Genomic DNA, 23,362 nt, shown 5'->3' with positions numbered 1-23,362 from the left:
AATTGTCTAAAAGGTGAATCTCATCTTCTAAACTTTTACAAGTATCACACAGTCTTTGTTCTTTCGGTGTATTTTTATATCTTCCATGTTCGATTTGTAAGTCATGGGCGCTGATTCGTAACATGGTCAGTGCTTTCCCGTGTTGTGTATTTGCTGTATTCTTTAAATACGGTTCAAACTGGTGACGCTTTCAAATCCAGAGTAGCCTATAATGGTGTGCTTTGCAGTCATCACTGATTGCATGTATTTTATCTAGAGAATTTTGTATCTTTGTCTTGCTTTTTTTTCCCCATCAATCTTGAAATAGATAAATAATTTAAAGAGGTGTGTGTGTGTGTGTGGTATCAGTGATTGTTTTCGTTACTCGGCCTCCTTCCGCCATCCAGCTTTAGTCCTTTGTTGTTTTTTCTTGTATATTTTGCCAACAAGTTTTCTGTGCACTGCATTATGTAAAGTATTAGCATTTCGGTACTGTTTGCCGCTAGCCCGGCTACTGATCTGAACTATAACTATTTCTGTCATTGGAAAGGAAGAGCTCTGACCAAGGTCGTAGTGGAGTCAGGTGAAGGGGGGGAGAGAAAGATCGTTTTGATATAAAATGGGTCGTTTTGTTTGTGTCTTTTGATGTGTTCGCGAAGGCGTGCACACCTTGATTTTCAGTCCCTCTCACACCCCTTTACCCCCTCCTCCTGTTTTTTTGTTTGTTTGTTTGTTTTTTTTGTTTGGGTTTTTTTTCTGTTGTGTCGTCTGACCTTTTTTGCTTTCCTGGTCTATTCACCAGTTGTTTCAACGGCTGCTGATAAAATGTTACAGCATTTATTTTGCTACTTATTATCAAATCTCTGATACGATTGTCAGGCCTCTGTAGTGTGAGACGCTGATCGAGATGACTCGTTTCCGTCGCAGCGTTACTTAACAGTGTGACCGTGACAATCACTGGACTTCACTGACGAAAAGTGAAAGAACACTTTCCCCACGCAAGTAACAAAGTGAGTTGGATAAACCTAATCATTCCACCCTGGGCAGACATTTTATTCAATGATTAATGAAACAGGAAATCCGGGCCATTATACACAGTCGCTTACAGATAGAACAACGTCACACCAAACTGCTAGTACCCTATTTAACACCTGTAAGTCTCTGATTTAGTTTATCCATCTCAGTTTGACGTGCTGGTACAAATGTGGTCATTAACTGGTAGTGAAGGCTGTATGTGGTTTTGTTTAGTTAGTTTTCATTTCTTTGTTGTTCGTTTTATCATCATGTCTTGCTTATGTCGACATGGTAGGAAACCTACTCTACATTGTTTTCCGGTCTGAGAGCGACGAAAACATTGAACAGAAAGGCTGGTGACGCTTTCAAATCCAGAGTATAATGGTGTGCTTTGCAATCATCACCGATTGCATTTATTTGATCTAGAGAATTTTGTATCTTTGTCTTGCTTTTTTCCCATCAATCTTGAAATAGATAAATAATTTAAAAGAAACACGTCAGTTTTCATTGAGCTCTAATATGACCTTCACAGTCATGTGCAGGACAATGAATGGCACAAAATTTCCGAGTCTCAAACTCTGCCCAGTGGGGGTGGGGATGGAGGTTTTGGGGGTACGTGTATGTGTGTTTGTGTAAAACTAAAGCGTGCGCGTGCAAGAGAGAGAGAGAGATGGGGGGGGGGGGGGGGGGGAGTGGGGGCGCACACGCGTGAGTGTGCCCGCGCGTGTGTGTGCATGTTGTACGCGAGTCTGTTTGTGTATAAGTGTGTGTTCAGTTGTGTGTGTGTGGAGGGGGGTCTGGGGGGGGGGGGGGGAGGCATATATGCACGCATGTGTGGTGATTAAGCACTGACCGACAGTGCCAAACTCAAAGATGCTCAATTATGGGAAGAGAGAGAGAGAGAATCAAAACACACTGAAACAATATAGGGAAAGCGTTCTGCATTTATTTCTGAAAAAAGGGTACAGTCACAGTCAGTCATACAATCTGGCTAGGCCAACAAATCTAAACCCATTTTACAAACCAGATCTCTCGATCTGTACAAGCTCTCTTTCCTCAAAGCAAAGAAGATCTCTTTCCTTAAATTAATCAAACAAGACCTCTTTCATCTAACCGAATCTGCTTCACATCAAGGAAAAACAAATCTGGAGTATAAGACATGCATTCCACATGTCAGTCAAGATCAAACCTTCCTGAAACTGTCTGACTTTCCCCTGTTAAAAAACGAAGAAACAAAAAACAAAACAAAAACAACAACAAAAAGCAGCAGCAGTTGCACAGTCATGAAAATAGCAAAAGCTTCACGATACCAGCACTATTATATTCATCTCAAAAACACACGCAAAAGCATTTGTTACATCATGTTTTCCGTAGATATATATATCGTTTATTGGTACATTTTATTTTCTGTTTGTTTGTTGTTGTTACAAACATTTTCACACTAATTTACTTTTCCCGCTTGATTTCACTGGCGTGTCGGAAAGAGCCTTCAGTGTCTCAATTCTCGTTCGTCAGGGTGGCGAATGAAATATTCTTCTTCTTATCGAGACATCATCAAAAGTTGTCATTCGTAAGTGAACCCCTTCTTTTGTTCTAACATTATACAAAAGAGTCTGTAACAACTGCCTGAGTGAACAAAATTTAATCGTTTGACATATCCGTCTTCCCGTACAAAAACAACAACAACAAACAAACTATATGATCCCTTTTCCAGTGGTCCCTGTGTGGGTGGTGAAAGATAGAACAACTCAGAAAACTTCGGAAGGGTGCACACAGCCGGGCCCTTAAAGTGATGAGAAGTACTTAACCGCAATACTGTATGTTTTGAAGACCGCACACGAAGATGTTATCAACGCATAAGAATCAATACTGCATGTCGATGCATCTTTGTGAACTGATACGGGGACCATGCAGTGGATTTGTGATTTCAGTTGTACGGACACGAACTTGCAATCCGGGATACGAAACAAAATAAAATCGCAAAAATGCGTAATTCCATATACGTGGATATGAAAATTACATAGGCCTACTTTGATTCAGTCGTGTCTGTGTGAAAGGGGGCACCCGAGAAACCGTTTCCGCAATTTTTTTTTTTTTTTTTTTTTTTTTTTAACTTGGCAGGCCACCAACTGAGCTACGCACGCAGATTTTTTTGTGTTTTTTTAAACGGGAGTTGCTCACATTCAGGTACACTCGAGCCGTGTAATTAGCGCGCAAGTAGCGATTATGTCTAATATTACACTGATACTACCAGAACAATAGCACATTATAAGATGGGTAAGGAGGCTGTCCATGTTTTTTTCTGGGTTCAAGAGATTCAAGATTAAGATTTAAAAAAAAATTTTTCACGTGAGCTTGGCACTCTCGCATCACACGCCAGGATGAGATAACTGCGATATATCACGATTCACTTGGCCAGTTATCAAACCTCGCATGGTCAGTCTCAGCCAAGTCATATATGTTTGATTCATTGACTGACTTTATTTGCCTTTGTGTCTCATAAACCTTGTCGAGGTTAAAACCGACAATCTAAATTCAGTCTGATTCCGGTCCCGATATGAATTAAGTGTCCCTTTTGTGACCACGAACAAAAAAATCTGATTGCGTCAGTCAGTTCAGTTTGTTAACAGGCACTGGGGTCGGAGCTTGGACTGCACTGTGGCAGTGGGAGGTTCTGCCATCGGCCAAGATGTGGAGGGGGAAGCTTACAGTGCATACCCTGTGCAATGGCACCAGGAGATGGCATTCGCATGATCTGAAAACAAGCACATCCAACGCTCAAAGAACTGCCACTTGCAGGGTGCAATGAATCAGAGAATGAATGAATATTCTTTATGGAAAACAGAAAGAAAGAGAGAAAGAAAGACAAGGTGGGGTTGGGGGCGGGGGGGGGGAGTGGGGAGGAGGGGGGGGGGGGTGCGTGTTTCCTGTCTCCTAATAGGGCCAGCCGTACCCGTGTTGACAGTTCTTTCACTGATTCCCTATCGGCAGTATAAAGTTCCAAAAGCATGATAATATGAGCGATAGTCGTTACATACGTTTGTTTCCACATGACAGGCAGGTGAATATAAATGTAAATATAAAAATCAAAAGCACCGGATATAACATCCAAAATATCCAGAAAGGTTCAGATCAATTAAGATCAATCGTGGCAGGAGGGAGGAGGCAGTGAAGCAAAGAAGGTGGGACTGGGATGGCACGGGAAGCTATCGATGAGGGGGTTTGTGACAGGCACTCCAGTGCAGCTTCTTCCTATGCTCTTGGGGAAAAAAGAAACAAGCAAAACAATGACGCCCTTTTGCAGTGAATAAAATTGTCCAAGAATTACCTCCCTATGTAACGGTCAACGCGGCTTTTTTTGTTTGTTTGTTTTTTGTTTGTTATTTTTTGGCGGGGGTGGGTGGAATGGTGGGTGGGGTGAAAGGGTTGGTACTTGATGGGCTGTGTCTAGGACACACACCACGTCTCCTAGTAGAAACCCGAGAGTTGGAAATGAAGACAGTCCAGCATTATATCTGGCTCTAGTTACTAAGAGAGGCGAAGGAGGATAGGAGTGACGTGTTCCATGCAGCCGGATAAATCAACCAAATCACGTAAACTCGGTTAACTTATCTCCATCCGTTGTCATGATTTCTTCCTGATACGTTTCACGAGACTGAAAATGGCTTATGTCACCCTGACCTGAAACGGGACGTCCATAGCGAAGGCCGTGCAATAGGGCCTAGTCTTTATGTGGTCTTGGAGGGACAGCACACAGGCGTTTCTGAGCAGGCACACTCCGTATGATTCCCCCCCAGCACCTCTCAAAGTGCTATGTTATGCGAGTCAAAGGGAAACTTGATCCACAGCCCCCACGTACTCTTTCCCTCACGCCTGCACTCCCTCCCCAACCTGCCGTTCAACGCTGTTTAACGGAATTCAGTTGGCTTGCTTTTATCGACTCGCTCATGTAACGTCTCCAAAGAAAGAGGGGACTTACCAGGTAATGTAAACAGCAATCGTATGTGGTAATGTTTGGTTGCAACAACATCTAGATGATTAAAACACGGGATTTTTTTTTTTTCAATGAGATGGGGGCGGGGATGGGGGGAGAACGAGAAAAGGATTTTATACAGCGACAAAATAACAGCCAGGGCCGAAAAACGAAGTGAGGAAAAACAACAAACAAATGAGGCTGACTGTACTGAGAATGGCTGAAGATAGTGTGCAAGAAATGCTGTTTTACTGTGTAGTTTGGGGGGGGGGGGGGGGGGAGGCTTCATGTCAACGCACAATATGAAATACTAATTCAAAATATGAGCAAACTCTGCGCCCACTATTCTCTGTGTGTGTGTGTGTTAATGGTTTCGTTCAAGGGCAATGAATGCAACAATAAACATTTAAAGACTGAGCACAAGAAGCAGGGGATTATCACGCAAACTTTTGATATGGTATGTGTACAGAACTAGCTACAGCAAAGAATCATTGAGTACGAGTGTATATTTTACCTCGTAGGCAACAGCAGTAGTCTGAATGCGATACGCTGCACAAACATGTGACCAACAAAATAATTATGCAGATACAGTTCGGCTTTACTCTGTGTGTGTGTGTGTGTGTGTGTGTTTTCCTGACACGGCGGTTGTACTATAAATAACACCGTCAGCAGTTCGATCAGCAACGAAAATAGAAAAAGTGTCCTTCACTTGCAAAATTACATTGACATCGTCACGTACAGCCCATCACGTGTAATATGTGCGGTAACACACACACACGCACACACACACAGAAGCTAGCCACATCAGCGTGTACAGGTTCACACCCAAAAATTAATCAGAAAACAAAAGCAACATCAACACCAACTAGCCAATAAACAGCCGATAAACACACTTCATGAAATTCTAAATATGTCTAAATAAACATAAACAACAACAACAACAAGAAGAAAACTACTTACAGGCCAGTTCATAGGGTTCGCTTTCATATTCCTCTGGAGTCGCTAGCTCCAACTCACCGAAACATGCACGTACTTCGTGCTCGTTAAACTGTCACTCACGTCTTTGACAGCTGAACATACTGAATGAGAAGAAATGGCTGATAAAATCATGCATTTAGTACGTAGGTATGCTTTCCCTCGAGGGAATTGCACGCTTTATTTCGTTCCCCCTTCAGGGGATATGGCTGACAGGTATAACCATCCCGGGAAGATGTGTGGAGGGGACCTATCTATCACTACACGGACTTCACCAGAACGGGGAGGGGACCTATCTAACACTACACTGACACCACCAGAACAGGGAGGGGACCTATCTAACACTACACTGACAGAACGGGGAGGGGACCTATCTAACACTACACTGACACCACCAGAACGGGGAGGGGATCTATCTAACTCTACACTGACAGAATGGGGAGGGGACCTATCTAACACTACACTGACACCACCAGAACGGGGAGGGGATCTATCTAACACTACACTGACAGAACGGGGAGGAGACCTATCTAACACTACACTGACACCACCAGAACGGGGAGGGGATCTATCTAACACTACACTGACAGAACGGGGAGGGGACCTATCTAACGCTACACTGACACCACCAGAACGGGGAGGGGATCTATCTAACACTACACTGACACCACCAGAAGGGGGAGGAGACCTATCTAACACTACACTGACACCACCAGAACGGGGAGGAGACCTATCTAACACTACACTGACACCACCACAACGGAAAGGGGACCTATCTAACACTACACTGACACCACCAGAACGGGGAGGAGACCTATCTAACACAACAATGACACCACCAGAACGGAAAGGGGACTATTTAACTACACTGACACGACGGAATGAGATCTAACAAAACTGACAACTGACACACGGGGAGGGGCTATTCTAAGCAGTAACACTAACACTAAGAACTGGAGAGGGGATACCGATCTAAATGTAACAGACACACAGCAGAACATGGGACGGGTATATTTTAACTGTAAAACAGCATCCAGAATGGATACGCGCACCATACTCAAATAATTACAACTGTCCACCGTGGGGGGTGTGTGTTTTTTCTCCTGACACGACGGTGTGACTATAATAACACCACACTGACAGAACGGGGAGGGGGACCTATCTAACACTACACTGACACCACCAGAACGGGGAGGGGACCTATCTAACACTACACTGACAGAACGGGGAGGGGACCTATCTAACACTACACTGACACCACCAGAACGGGGAGGGGATCTATCTAACACTACACTGACAGAACGGGGAGGAGACCTATCTAAACACTACACTGACACCACCAGAACGGGGAGGGGATCTATCTAACACTACACTGACAGAACGGGGAGGGGACCTATCTAACACTACACTGACACCACCAGAACGGGGAGGGGACCTATCTAACACTACACTGACACCACCAGAACGGGGAGGGGACCTATCTAACACTACACTGACACCACCAGAACGGGGAGGAGACCTATCTAACACAACAATGACACCACCAGAACGGAAAAGGGGACCTATCTAACTCTACACTAACACCACCAGAACGGGGAGGAGACCTATCCTAACACAACAATGACACCACCAGAACGGAAAGGGGACCTATTTAACACTACACTGACACGACGGGAAGAGGATCTAACACTACACTGACACGACGGGGAGGGGACCTATCTAACAGTACACTAACACCACCAGAACGGGGAGGGGACCTATCTAACACTACACTGACACCACCAGAACGGGGAGGGGACCTATCTAACAGTACACTAACACCACCAGAACGGGGAGGGGACCTATCTAACACTACACTGACACCACCAGAACGGGGAGGGGATCTATCTAACTCTACACTGACAGAACGGGGAGGGGACCTATATAACACCACACTGACAGAACGGGGAGGGGACCTATCTAACAGTACACTGACACCACCAGAATGGGGAGGGGATCTATCTAACACTACAATAACACCACCAGAACGGGAAGGGGACCTATCTAACTCTACACTGACAGAATGGGGAGGGGACCTATCTAACACTACAATGACACCACCAGAACGGGGAGGGGACCTATCTAACACTACACTGACACCACCAGAACGGGGAGGGGACCTATCTAACACTACACTGACACCACCAGAACGGGGAGGGGATCTATCTAACTCTACACTGACAGAATGGGGAGGGGACCTATCTAACACTACACTGACAGAATGGGGAGGGGACCTATCTAACACTACACTGACACCACCAGAACGGGGAGGGGATCTATCTAACACTACACTGACAGAATGGGGAGGGGACCTATCTAACACTACACTGACACCACCAGAACGGAGAGGGGATCTATCTAACTCTACACTGACAGAACGGGGAGGAGACCTATCTAACACTACACTGACATTACCAGAACGGGGAGGGGACCTATCTAACACTACACTGACATCACCAGAACGGGGAGGGGACCTATCTAACACTACACTGACACCACCAAAACGGGGAGGGGACCTATCTAACAGTACAATGACACCACCAGAACGGAAAGGGGACCTATCTAACTCTACACTGACACCACCAGAACAGGAAAGGGACCTATCTAACACAACAATGACACCACCAGAACGGAAAGGGGACCTATTTAACACTACACTGACACGACGGGAAGAGGATCTAACACTACACTGACACGACGGGGAGGGGACCTATCTAACAGTACACTGACACCACCAGAACGGGGAGGGGACCTATCTAACACTACACTGACACCACCAGAACGGGGAGGGGACCTATCTAACACTACACTGACACCACCAGAACGGGGAGGGGACCTATCTAACACTACACTGACACCACCAGAACGGGGAGGGGATCTATCTAACTCTACACTGACAGAACGGGGAGGGGACCTATCTAACACTACACTGACAGAACGGGGAGGGGACCTATCTAACACTACACTGACACCACCAGAACGGGGAGGGGACCTATCTAACACTACACTGACACCACCAGAACGGGAAGGGGACCTATCTAACACTACACTGGCAGAACGGGGAGGGGACCTATCTAACACTACACTGACACCACCAGAACGGGGAGGGGATCTATCTAACACTACACTGACACCACCAGAACGGGGAGGGGACCTATCTAACACTACACTGACACCACCAGAACGGGGAGGGGACCTATCTAACACTACACTGACAGAACGGGGAGGGGGACCTATCTAACACTACACTGACTCCACCATAACGGGGAGGGGACCTATCTAACCAATGTTATCTTTCCAATATCGAAAGTATTGGAAAGTATACAATGATGAGAAGGCGCATAGGCCTTACAGGCCTTATTGCACGGAGATTCAAGCGAAGGGTGATTATTTCTAGTCAGGATTGTGGGGCGTGTGAGCGTGTCGAATTTGAGGCAGGTGGAAAGAAAGAAAGAAAGAAAGAAAGGCAGAGAGAAAGAAAACAACGACAGACTTGGGAGTGCTGGCTGGGTGGTAAACACCATGATGGGCTGGATCAAGGAAGTTATTGTAAGTCTCATGATGCAGCTGCAAAAGATTTTGACACCAGTATAAGATCAGTATCAGCATCAGTATCAGTAGCAAAAGGAGGCGTCACTGCGTTCGGTCAAATCCATATACGCTACACCACATCTGCCAAGCAGATGCCTGACCAGCAGCGTAACCCAACGCGCTTAGTCAGACCTCGAGAAAAAAAAAGATAAATAGATAAATGAATATTAAAATAAATAAATAAATAAATAAAATAAAATAAAATAAAATAAAATAAAATAGATAAATACATAAAAATACTACTACTACTAATAATAATAATTATAAGGCGCAAAATCTTGATGAAGTCAACACACGCACACGCACACACACACACAAATGATATTTGACACCAACTGCTACAGATTTCAGCAAGGACTGTCAATATGAATAATAACTGTATCAGGATGCTGCTCCCACACAATGTTGAGTTTCGTGGGCATGAACTAAGAAGGTGTTTCTGTCATGTCGTCAGTGCACGAGCAGCCTCCATGATGACCCCGATCAGGGGTCATCGGGTGACCGTGACCTTATCTCGGGTGACCGTGACCTTATCTGATTCGCTGTGACCCCCCTTTTTTTTTTTCTTTTTTTTTTTCCCTCAAGGCCTGACTAAGCGCGTTGGTTTACGCTGCTGGTCAGGCATCTGCTTGGCAGATGTGGTGTAGCGTATATGGTTTTGTCCGAGCGCAGTGACGCCTCCTTGAGCTACTGAAACTGAAACTGAAGCTGTGACCATTGAGATCTACTTGCAGTACTTTCTATGAGCGAGGTCTATCTATACTTGGGGTCTTTCGGGACCTACACCACTGATCTAAAAATCTGTTTGTTGTTGGGTTTTTTGTTGTTGTTTTTAGATCAATGAACCTACACCAAGAACAACACCAAAGACCCCAACATGCAGTTGGAACTCTACTTACCCTGTCTATCTACACTGTTATCAAGCGACCACGCCACCACTTCTACCCTGTGTGTGTGTGTGTGTGTGTGTGTGTCCAAAAAATGTTACAAACACTATTAAGTAACGAAGATACAAAGTGTCTTTAAAAAAACTGGACCAGTGCATACGTGAAAGCAAGTTTACAATGTACAATTGATTCTATATGAATACGAGAGAATAAACTACGAAAAAACTGAAATTTGAAACAATGAATATAGATATAGATATCTTTATATATATATATATATATATATATATATATATATATATATATATATATATAGATATATAACTCTTAAACATGCATGTGAAGGGGGGAAAGTTAAGCATTCACTGTAATGTACTTCACCAATAGAAGCGTCAACAACAAGAGAAAATGTGCAACAGACGCACACATTTGTGTAAACGACAGAATTTGTGATTAAGTAATTAGCCACAGAGATTATGCAGGGCTAACAAGAGCGAATTTCTGTAAAACATACAAAAAAGAACATTTTCATTTTCTGAGGGTAACAGAGCAAACAATGCTTTTTTTTTTTTATCCAGCTGTCGAAAGAAGGACCAAAAGTTTCAAAATCATTTATATAAAAAAACTGAAGATAATAATGATAAATTTAAAAAAAAGAAAAAAGAACAACACGAATAATGTCTAACACTGTGCCCTTAATACCAGGTGTGGTCATTTTCATGTCAAGTCTATCGTTTTCAAACAAATTAGACACAGTAAAACAGTTTATCGTCCGAGTTCACATAAAAAAGAAAGAAGAATAATTAAAAAAATATATATATCATCATGTCAAAAAAGCATGTAAGGTTACATTGTAAATTATGGTTACATGATTAAGTGCACTGCATAGCAGTGAAGGAGAGAGAGAGAGGGAGGGAGGGAGAGAGAGAGGCAGACAAAACAGACAGAGAATCCCCAGTGTGTGTGTGTGTATGTACGTGCGTGCGTGCGTGCGCGCGCGCGCGCGCGTGTGTGTGTGTGTGTGTGTAAATGTATGTTATTAATACTAATTAAAATGTCATTGTAATGTGCCAAAACAATTTGCTTGATGCTATAAATCATTATCATTATCATCATCATCATCATTATTATCATTATTATTGGATGATCAAGGCCTCTTGTGGTGGTGCCAGGTTTTTGACAAAACGTGGTGTTTGCACCTGATTTCTGGTTTCATCTGCTCAAAGATTACCTGAAAAAAAAAAACACACAACAAAAACACAAGAACAAAACCCCACCATGATTAAAATAAACGCTTTTCTGTCTCTCGACGATGAGTAAACATACCAACAAGCCCTACTTATACTTAAGTCTAGATCTAGCTCTTCAGAACCGACTATGTTCTTTTGTATGGTCATTCCTATTGTCACGGATCAGTCAGTCAGTCTATTCTGTCAGCCAGTCTGTTTATTTCTTCTTCTTTTTTTCTTTTTCTTTTTTTTTTCCTGTTTATCACCCTGCCCACTCTGTCAACCACTCTGCCTGTCTGCCTGTCCATCTATGTTCTAATAATTATTATGGTTGTCTACCAAGAAGTACTTGGTCTTTTATCCACCTTCTATCGGATTTACACACACACACACACACACACACACACACACACACACATTCAAAATGGAAAGATGTGAAATTGGTAACCTACAAAACACACACACACGCATGCGTCTTTATTCAGTCGGGGGTAAGGGACTGCTGGCAAGTCCGATGGGGTCGCTGACTGGCTGTGCTACCACACATACTGGTTTACCCCAAGCGTTCACTGTAGAACTGAACATTTTACCCCCCCCCCCCCCCCCTTACCCCTCCCCCGACTCGCCTTCAAAATATGAATGAAGACCGGAGCTGGGTGTTGGAACAAAGGAATCAAATCGTGAAGACTGATTCATTACGCTGCATCATAATATCTGCATTAAAAAAAAACAAAAAAACAACCCGACCGCAGAAGATTGTTTGAAAAACAAATTGAGCAATATTTCATGTTTTTTTGCGGGGTGGGGGGAGGGGGGTGCGGGGGGAGGGGGGGGGGAGGGGAGATGGGAGTTGGTTTTTGTTTGTATGTTTCATTTGCCTGTTCCTGTGCTTATTTGTCTTGCCCACGAAGGGCAGTTCAGAGGGATTACGCCATTCAGTCGAATGATTATGATATTGAAAACACATACATGAATAATAGTACCGTAAGAGCCGCGCACTTTCAGCCCTTGCAGGGATGTATATGTGTATATAAGAATATGAGTTTTGTGTGTGTGTGTGTGTGTGTGTGTGTGTGTGTGGTGGGGATCATACCAAGTTGCTTAATCCCCCACCCACTTCCGGGCCACTTTCCTCGCTTCTGTTGCATAGGCCAACAGAGAGAGAGAGAGAGAGAGAGACTGAGATACTGAGATGCACAATCAGAAAGAGAAGAAGGGGAAACGGAGAGAGGGAGTGAGTGAGGAGGAGAGGTTTCTAAAGAACCCCGTCTCCCGAATCCCCCCCCCCCCAAAAAAAAAAAAACAACAACAACAACAAACAAACAAACAAAACACACACACCAAAAAACAAACAAACAAACAAAAAACAAAAAACTTCAAAATGACTGAAAATGGCTGAAAGAAAAAACAAATTAAAAAGTAAACTGGAAACAACTATTTGTGGTTAGATTTGCAACAAACGGCATACGTATGTCAGGGAGAGATCAAATAATCATATTAAGTAATCAGCAAATATATAAACTAAAGAGTTAGCTAAGAAAATAAATCGATCGATCAACTTAAAAAAACACACACAAAAATACACACACACAAACAAAACAAAAAAACAATAACAACACAAAGCAAGGAAATATTATATACACGTATGTAAATATTTGCACTAACAGACAACTTTACATATCTGAAACAACGACGATAATAATAATAATAATAATACTAATAACCAGAAGAAGAAGAAGAATGGTAATAATAATAATAATATCAGAAAAAAAAGTCATTGTACTTGATACCCTTCATTTCCACTTTGGAAAGAAGAGAGAGGGGGGAGAGGGGTGGTATGGAAATGGAAAGAAGAGAGAGAGGGGGGTAGAAGGGGGGGGGGGCGTGGAAACAGATAATAATTCCTTCCGAATCGTTATTTATAAAGAAACAGAAGGAAAGAAGAATTAAATAAGCTTTGATTTTTAAGACAGAAAATCAAGTACAACAGAAATTACAAAACTGAATGAATGATAAAACCAAGTCAGTGGTTTTGTTGTTGTTGTTAATGTTTTCCACCTATCAGCATTTTTGCATGTCTCTATCGTTAAAAAAAAGGGCTTGTTTTTTGTTGTTGTTGTTGTTGTTTTTAATTTAATTTATTTCAATTTTTTCAAAACCTGCGGTTTGGCAAAATCGTAAGCACAAAACCCTCAGTGACTTTTTCTGTTCATTGTGATTTTTTTTTTTTTTTTTTTTTTTTTTTTACATTTCTTATCCATCTTCCTTCCCTCTGACCTTCTCCCCTCTTCCCTCCCCAGCACCACCCCCCCCCTCCCCCTCCCCTCTCCCTTCCTCCATCCTCAATTGTTCGTTTAGCAACTCCTTTCTGATAAGTCTCTGAGCAGTTTTGGCAAACATGCCAGTAAATAATAAATTATGCTTTTAGATAAATATCTTTTGAGCAACACTGGTAAACATTGCCGATGATTAAAAAGCTGATGTCAACGATAGCGGTAGAGCAGGGTAAACAAGCAGAATTCCTAATAAATGACTATCGATCATTTACCGATATTTTTGTGACCTACAATAATTATGTATAGTTCAGCCAACCATGGCAGTCATTGTCAGATATAAATAAGAAGAAGACAGTAACAAAACGGTTTACATTTGTATTTGTATTTTTTTATCACAACAGATTTCTCTGTGTGAAATTCGGGCTGCTCTCCCCAGGGAGAGCGCGTCGCCATACTACAGCGCCACCCTTTTTTTTTTTTTTTTTTTTCCTGCGTGCAGTTTTATTTGTTTTTCCTATCGAAGTGGATTTTTCTACAGAATTTTGCCAGGAACAACTTTTTTGTTGCCGTGGGTTCTTTTACGTGCGCTAAGTACATGTTGCACACGGGACCTCGGTTTATCGTCTCGTCCGAATGACTAGCGTCCAGACCACCACTCAAGGTCTAGTGGAGGGGGAGAAAATATCGGCGGCTGAGCCGTGATTTGAACCAGCGCGCTCAAATTCTCTCTCGCTTCCTAGGCGGACGCGTTACCTCTAGGCCATCACTCCACTTATGAGCATAGGCGTTAACTGTTGTCACTGTGCTCCTCTCCAAGGTTTCTATCGTTGTTGGATTCATGTTTGTTCTTCCTTTCTTTTAGTTCTCTCCTTGTCTCAAAACAAGACACCCCCGACCCTACCAAAAAAAAAATATATATATATCATATGCAAAAAACAACAACAAAAACAAGTTATAAAAATTGAACTCAATACGTCAAAGCGTCAAAAAAGAAAAACAAAAACAACTTGAAAAAAAAACACCCAAAAAACCACACAAAAAACCCACCCTCACATGTGCCTTCATCATCTTACACACCCACCCCAGCTACTTTTCTTCAGATTGATTATCTGATGTCACACTCATTATCTGTCTTAAATAGATAATACGATACATAGGTAGACAGATGACTCACTCAGAAGCCACACCGCTATGATGACGGCGCCACCCTCCCCTCCCCCACTCCCTCCAGCTACTTTTCTTCAGATTGATGATCTGATGTCACACTCATTATCTGTCTTAAATAGATAATACGATACATAGGTAGACAGATGACTCACTCAGAAGCCACACCGCTATGATGACGGCGCCACCCTCCCCTCCCCCACTCCCTCCAGCTACTTTTCTTCAGATTGATGATCTGATGTCACACTCATTATCTGTCTTAAATAGATAATACGATACATAGGTAGACAGATGACTCACTCAGAAGCTACACCGCTTTGATGACGGCAGTCCATTTTCCACAAAACCAAAACCAGATGTAAATGAGAGCCGCGGTCTTCAACATTATTTATCAGCAATCAAGCACTTAGCAGCCTTCCACTGAATCCAATCAATGCAATTTGGTGTTGAGCACTTCTTCTGTTGTTGTTGTTGTTGTTTTTCTTTCTTTTTCTCCTTTTTCTTTTCACGCTCACTTCCACCTCAGAGAAGTTTCTTCACCGCCTGTCTTTTGGAGTCAGCCATTCTGGTGTACAGGTTTTAGCTGTGCACAATTTGGACTGATCTTGTCCGGGAGTCGACGCTTCCTCAGTTTATTTCCCAGATCCATAAAGCTGTGTTTGTTCAAAGTGCAGAATAAGTTACAGAAGCACCAAACAACCAGACAGCATCTGCACTTTGATTCCACCTCGAGCAGACACATTCAATTCAGTCTTTGCTCGTGCTTGACTGACTTCATCAGATCCACAAAGACACGCCGCTCCTCTGTTTTCAGATCATTCCTTCCGATCACACTGATTTTAAGCAAAATATCCACTGGCTTCCTTTGGGTAGCAGAAAGAGTCTACTACAAATTATCGTTTGCTTCCCTTGGATGAATTCTGCTGTCAGGTCCTGCCTGTCTGATATATTGCATGCTTCATCATGAGTCATATCCTTCCCGCGATTCTACAAAGTTGGGTTGATCTTGCTACAAAAGGACAGCTTGTGATGAGACCTCCGTATTTCAGGCTAATATTGTAAGAGCTCTCTCTCTCTCTCTCTCTCTCTCTCTCTCTCTCTCTCTCTCAGTCTATTTTGTCTGTATCCCATACCTTCGTTTATTTGGTTATATCACCCCTTCACATTCTTGTTGTTGTTGTATTGGTGGTTGTTTGTGTTGTTCTATTGTAACGAAGTTTAAAAAAAACTAGTACTGTGAAACATGAAATTATGTCAAGTGCTTAGAAAGAACTTTTGAAATTAGGACTAACAAGTACCTATTGTTATCATTTTGATGAACAACTACCGCTCTTTTCGGATGTGTCTTGTCAGAATGTTGCTTTTGTCAATGTGTTCCGAAACCAGGGAGAGAAATCCAATCCGTTTTTCACAACGTCCTCTTTCCGACAGATGGAATGATGGGAAAACTAACATACCATAACAATGTAACAAGGAAACTCGCTTAACAAGTTAGACTTAGGACTTTTCACATCGCCTAAAGTGATTTCGATGATCGTCATAATCAATATCAATATCATTACCATCACTACGGCTGGTGTTGTTATCATCATGATTGCAATAAGCCCAGTCGATTAGGAAGGGCAGACTGTGGCGATTCACATCTAATTGAAGTGCACTTCTTATTAACATAGTTTATTGGTAATCAGATCTCATCATTCGTGGACATTGCGCCTTATTCTTAGCTGCCATGATCATCCACCTTTTAACATAAAAAAACTTAGAGATCAGAAGCTGACGCTGCCATCAGGCCGTGCAAATAAATGGAACTGAAGCCTGTTTCACGTGTGTGCGTTCAGAAATAAGAGCGGTGATAAACCACGTCGTTTCAATGGAACGGTTATAACGCCTCCAGACACGTCCAGCAAGATGACTCCCAAAAGAACTACACCTGAACTCAATCAGCCAGACTTGGATACTGTCAGCCGGGTGCTCTGAGTCCTAGCAGGGCAACTGAAGCTCCACAGTAGCAAAGACTTCCATGTCATGTTAGTGAACATGTATGCTTCTCCTGAAGACACCAACGATCTCAATGAATTTCCAGGTAAAGAAGATGATGAACAAAAACGAAAGAAGAGGACAAAGAACACACGCTTCTCGAGGAAAGGCTGACGATGCCTTTGTCGCCATCAGTCAAACCAGTTAGGCAGACCTGTCAAATAATAAGGAACACACACTTTACAAGGCATTACCTAACGTATTGTAAAACTCTTCAGCACGAATGTCTGGCATCATCAAAGGGTTTCAATAATATTCCAGAAGATACAGCTGATTTCATCCCCGTGAAATGTGTCCCAAAACACAACCCCACCCTCCGAAACGTTATTCCTTTAACAGCAGTGGACTGAACTAAGTACGAGTTGTTGCTATGTTCTCTGACAAATTCAAGATTTTCCGGACGACCCCCCCCTCCATCCTCTAACAACTAGAAGCTCACCTTCAGCTGTAGAACCACCAGAGAACTCCACCACCTACGGCTGCAAAATAACATTTTTCTTTTATATCGGGCTTTTAAAACAGTCTCCCCGCTCAGCTAGGTTTTGGTTATCGCATACACCAAACAAATCTTCTGTCTCGATTCATGTCGATCCGGTCTACTTTTGCTTATTTTCCTGCATACTACGTATCATCCAGCCCACCTTCACAACAAATACACTAATCAGATCGAGAAAATAAAGAAGAAAAAGGGAAAAGGTGTGGGGAAAACGTAGAAACAGAAGACTGGGAACGGAGACAATCGGTGGTTGGGGGTAAGGAGGGAGGGGGTACGGGGGCAATCCGTGGTTGGGGGTAAGGAGGGAGGGGGTACGGGGGCAATCCGTGATTGGGGGTAAGGAGATAGGGGGTACGGGGGCAATCCGTGGTTGGGGGTAAGGAGGGAGGGGGTACGGGGGCAATCGGTGGTTGGGGGTAAGGAGGGAGGGGGTACGGGGGCAATCCGTGGTTGGGGGTAAGGAGGGAGGGGGTACGGGGGCAATCCGTGGTTGGGGGTAAGGAGGGAGGGGGGTACGGGGGCAATCGGTGGTTGGGGGTAAGGAGGGAGGGGGTACGGGGGCAATCCGTGGTTGGGGGTGGGGTAAGGAGGGAGGGGGTACGGGGGCAATCCGTGGTTGGGGGTAAGGAGGGAGGGGGTACGAGGGCAATCCGTGGTTGAGGGTAAGGAGGGAGGGGGAACGGGGGCAATCCGTGGTTGGGGGTAAGGAGGGAGGGGGTACGGGGGCAATCCGTGGTTGGGGGTAAGGAGGGAGGGGGTACGGGGGCAATCCGTGGTTGGGGGTAAGGAGGGAGGGGGAACGGGGGCAATCCGTGGTTGGGGGTGGGGTAAGGAGGGAGGGGGTACGGGGGCAATCCGTGGTTGGGGGTGGGGTAAGGAGGGAGGGGGTACGGGGGCAATCCGTGGTTGGGGGTGGGGTAAGGAGGGAGGGGGTACGGGGGCAATCCGTGGTTGGGGGTAAGGAGGGAGGGGGCTGTGGGAGGGGGGCGGGAGGGGGGGGGGGGAGGTACAAAAAGACATGTACAAACAACATCGAAGAAGAAGAGGCAAGAAACAAACTGAGTGATATGAGTCAAGTCCACCCCCTTCCCCCGCCCCGCATCGAGAAAGTCTGGAGAGACAGAGACAGAGACAGAGACACAGAGACAGAGACACAGAGAGAGACAGAGACACAGAGATCTATCCATCTCTATTAACTGGATCAGATCTTTTTTCGTGGCACAGCAGGAGCGGAACGCGAGGTTTAAACCCCAGATCCCACTCCGTGAGGCCCGGGGGAGCAGGGATCCCTTGGGCGACGGTGTTGGGGCCGGGAAGGGTCGGTGGTGCCGCATATGGGGCTTGGCTTGTCACCACGACCGAGGTCAGAGGATGCATATCTGCAACACGCACACACACACACACGCACACGCACACACATACACACACGCACACGCACACACACACGCACACGCACACACACACACACATACACACACACACACACACACACACACACACACACACACACGTGGACTTCATTCATAAACATGTCTGTATGTAAAATTCTCCATTGTTTTTTTTTTGTTTGTTTATTTGTTTTCATGATTATAGAAAATCACCGAAAACTGCACATAATTGACTATCATTTGTGAGGAAATACAGCATAGAACAAAATGCAAAACTGATATGCGACATGAAATTGCAGTGTTTTAGGATATATAAACAGGTTTTTCGTTGTTGTTTAGTTTGGTTTTTCGATTTTGGTGGTGGTGGTTTATGACCTTGACCTTCCAGCCAACAAGGACGAGGCGAGACTGCCACAAAGCAGAAGAACTGTGGCAAGGCCTCTGGGAAAGACGGAATTCCTACAGAACTGTACACAGCACTTGGAGATACAGTCTTCAAAGCATTCCTTGACGTTCTCTCGGCCATCTGGGAGGAAGAATGTATGTCAGCGGCTCTGTCCAAGAACAAAGGAGCAAAGTCAGACTATGGATTCTACGCTGGAATATCCTTACTCTCAATTGCTGAAAAGATTCTGGCTCGAATCCTCAAGAGGACTGACAATCAGCCAAGGGAAAACAAAGGTCCCAGTTCAAGCAGCCCTGAACACAAGTCTGCCCCAGCCATTGATGGAGTCCTGCTGAAGCGCGTGGAGAACTTCAAGTACCTTGGCAGCTTCATGATCTCAGCAGACAGTTCACTGGATTAAGAGTTCACACATGTAAAATCCCCCCCAAAAAAGTCCATCCACGCACTCAGAAGACTGAGAATTAAGGTCATCCAGCAAAAAGGCACCAGACTGTCAACAAAAATCAGGGTCTACAAGGCTGCCATAATTTCTGAACAGCTCTATGGATGTGAACTGTGGAACCAGTATCGTCGGAACATCAAGCAGCTGGAACAGTTCTACATGAGACTGCTGCGCGTGATCACAAACATCCGCTGGCAGGACAGAGTCTCAAACCAAGATGTGCTGAACGGAGCTGACTAACCGATCATTGAGTCCATCAGTGTTGCTGAAGGCCAAGCTTTACTGGACTGGCCATGTCACTGATTGGAATGGACGACAGTCGCATACCCAGATAACTGATTTACGGGCAACTCAAGGTAGGCTCACGCAGACAGGGAAGGCTTAAAGTGAGGTACAAAGACACTCTGAAGAGCTACCTCAAATGAAGCGGCATTTAGCCTCGCGAACTTGAAGCTTCCGCAGCAAACAGACCAGCATGGAGGTCGCTCATTTCTAGAATAACGGCTGACTTTGAAGAGAACCGGCAACAACGTCTCGCTGCTGCAAGAAATTGACGTCACCCAGCAGCGTCCGCCCCTCCACAAGACAACAAGACGACCGTTGGTGGCACGTGCAGGCGCCTGTGTGCCTCCAGTCTTGGACTTGTGCTCTCATCACTGAAAACACAGACTGCGTCTTCTTCGGAATACGGAAGACCACCAAGAAGGTGGTGGTGGTTGTTTTTTGCAGAAACACAACAAATAGCCATAGAATTGGGTGCCCAATTCTCAAAACTCCTCAGAGTACATTACAAAATCCAAAGTTGTCGAACATTTTCATGTTATACTGCCCTCTCCCATGCCCTCCCTCCCCAGAGAGAGAGGGGGGTTGGGAGGGGGTGGGGGTGGGGGGTGGGGTCTGTGTGTGTTTTTACGGTGAAGCGCTACCCATTTTCCGGACTGCATTCCTATACATTTCTCCATCAAAATGAAACTGGAATTGTACTCACTATGTGTGTTGCAACCCCCTCTGCAATCATAATGAAAGTGAAACACACAATTACTGATGGTCATCCACGTGTTGAAAATGCTTTGAACATATTATGGTCATATATTTGCATCTGAATAACAACAACGAGAACAACAAGAATAACAATAACAAGAAGAAGAAGAAGAAGAGAGAAACAGAGACAGAGATATACAGAGAGAAACGGAGTTCGTGGCCATTCCCATCCTAGAATACAAGTCAACTGACCGCACGTCCACAGAAGACACACGAACCATCCCAACAACCATCGCCGCGCGAGCACCAGCCTGCGATGACCGGCAGAATACACACTGACCATAACTGCACTTTGTGGACATTACCTATACGTGTACGACACGTGGAAGCTGCGATACATAGACTAGAAATGAGTGTGTGGAGGAGGGGGGGTAGAGGAGGTGCAGGGTAATGTGTGTGGTGTGTGTGTGTGTGTGTGTGTGGTGGAGCTCATGTACGTTTATATGTATTTGACTGTGCTTTCATATCTGTGAAACTGCGTGTTTGGTGCGTATCTGTTATGCATGTGTGGGTGTATGTGTGAATGTGTGTCTTCATGTTTTACATTTATTTGCTTATTTATCATCATTGTTGTCTTATTTATTTATTTATTTATTATTTTTTATTATTATGATTACTACTACCTTTTTTATATCATAATTATTATTTATTTATTTATGTAAGCTTATCTATTATTTATTCTTTTTTTTTTTCAAGGCCTGACTAAGCGCGTTGAGTTACGCTGCTGGTCAGGCATCTACTTGGCAGATGTGGTGTAGCGTATATGGATTTGTCCGAACGCAGTGACGCCTCCTTGAGCTACTGAAACTGAAACTGAAACCGTACGACAGCTGGGAGTTGCTCACCAATTTCATCCGCGGGAGCACGGCTCAGGCCAGGGTGGCCATGGAGGTCGATGTCTGGCGCCCGCCGTGACTCCTCAACGCCCCCTCGTACAGCAGTCTGGCGCAAGTGCAGCAGTGCGCCAAATCCCCGTGTATCGTCGTTTGCTTGGGGATCTCTGTCAGACATACTGCAGATCTGATTTTCCGAAGAGAATCGCGCGTGTCTTAGCCTGCACAGTTCAGCTCAGAAAGAAAGTCTTGGCCTCGTTATGTTTTGTGTCAGATGGCAGTCCTGTTTAAAATTTTAATAAAAAATCTCTCGAGACGTCTGTTCATTCACTGACTGACTGCTGTTCGAGTCACAAACTGACAGTTATTCGGTCTAATTTAACAGTTGTACGATGCTCTTCGCGAGAAGGACTAAGTCCGAAAAATAAAGTTCATCCCCTGTGAGATTTTGTGTAGTCACTATCATCCAGTCAGATTTAAGGATGTGAAGCACTTTCCACTTCGGCCGGACACGGCCATCCCGTCTATAATTCTTGGCTTGCGGTGTTTTCCGTGGACAGCAACTCTCGTCTCGGAGAAACGTTCCACGAAGAGAAGTTCCGATTCAGCGTAGGTGGTGTCGTTCTCTTCACTGATTGACTTACTAACGTCTTTGAAATAGGGACTCATTGTAAATATTTATTTGTGCCAATGTTTGTTGAAAGAAAACCCACACATCTTCCGATCAGACGCAAATGTTAATGTTGTAGTCTTGGGTTTTGGCCACTGATGAACAGTTTAAAAAAAAAAAAAAAAAAAAAAAAAAAAAAAAAAAAAACAGCTGTGTAACTTTTAAAAGAAGTGGATGGCCTGCGAAAACAAAGTCAGAAAGTATCAGGAAGATACTGTTGAAAGTGTCAAGCGAGCTTTGGCAAAGTCATGCACAAACTTCGCGACGATTATTTTTTTTAATATTAACAATTGAGTTTCCCTTTTTTGTGCTTAATTTATAGCTCTGTTTCCTTGCCTTTATCTGAATCTTACATAAACAAAGCAAAGGAAGGTTGGTTTTAACCAAACTGGGTAGGAATGACTCAGGCTGTTCCCTTACGAATACACGTTGATGATGAGGTCACCATATATGGAGAGACGTGTGAGACTATGAGACATGCGCAGAAGTACTCTTCAATTGCAACAGTAGGCTTGGAAGAAACTGCAATAGTGATTAAGGTAGTATATATCAGTTCCGCCAGATTGTGCAGTTATCGTGGCCAGATGATGACAAAAGATGAGGCGTGCAGTGAACCAGACCTGACCGATCACAGAATTGAGCGCTGCAGTGTTTCCGTTCACCTGCAATGAAAAGCAGAAATCAGCGTTACTGATCTGGTGAACATGGAATGAGGTAAAGTGAGCTGAGGTGTCTAAGTTCATGGCTGGTATTCATCACCGTCATCATCATCACCATCATCACCGCAACCATCATTGTTTAGTCATTATCATCATCATGCTGTCCTCAGTATCGTTTTTCGTATTTGCTTTTTGTCTTTTTTAACTGGTTGATTGATTAAATCTTGCTTCTGATTGATAGAATTATCTTTATCTTCAACTTT

The 23,362-nt window shown here is 44.0% G+C and overlaps 2 protein-coding genes across 4 annotated transcripts in view; both read right to left on the bottom strand.

Annotated features, from left to right (window-relative positions):
* Nucleotides 1-1,925: 1,925 nt before the first annotated feature.
* The window catches only part of LOC143282772 (uncharacterized), a 35,108-nt gene continuing 13,671 nt past the window's right edge, over nt 1,926-23,362 (bottom strand). For 2 of the 3 annotated variants that reach the window (XR_013055299.1, XR_013055300.1), the window contains 2 exons: nt 21,783-23,102; nt 18,249-19,039 (listed from right to left, as the gene is read on the bottom strand). Coding sequence is in view for 1 of the 3 variants with exons in the window: in XM_076588536.1 (XP_076444651.1) it covers nt 3,617-3,748; nt 18,858-19,039; nt 21,783-21,948 (480 nt within the window). In the remaining 2 variants the exon portion in view is untranslated. Of the gene's footprint in view, nt 3,749-18,248; nt 19,040-21,782; nt 23,103-23,362 lie in introns of those variants that run through there. The other variant, XM_076588536.1, reaches the window with a different exon arrangement.
* LOC143283181 (uncharacterized) lies at nt 3,720-14,291 on the bottom strand. Its single transcript, XM_076589359.1, has 4 exons — nt 14,280-14,291; nt 8,371-8,690; nt 7,100-8,256; nt 3,720-6,275 (listed from the first exon to the last, which is right to left on the bottom strand). Exons 1-3 carry the CDS (start codon nt 14,289-14,291, stop codon nt 7,599-7,601), a joined length of 990 nt encoding a protein of 329 aa, XP_076445474.1. The 3' UTR covers nt 3,720-6,275; nt 7,100-7,598.

This window comes from Babylonia areolata, chromosome 6 (genome assembly GCF_041734735.1).
Source record: "Babylonia areolata isolate BAREFJ2019XMU chromosome 6, ASM4173473v1, whole genome shotgun sequence".
NCBI classification, from domain to species: Eukaryota; Metazoa; Mollusca; class Gastropoda; order Neogastropoda; family Buccinidae; genus Babylonia; species Babylonia areolata.
This window is presented reverse-complemented; position numbering and strand designations above follow the sequence as displayed.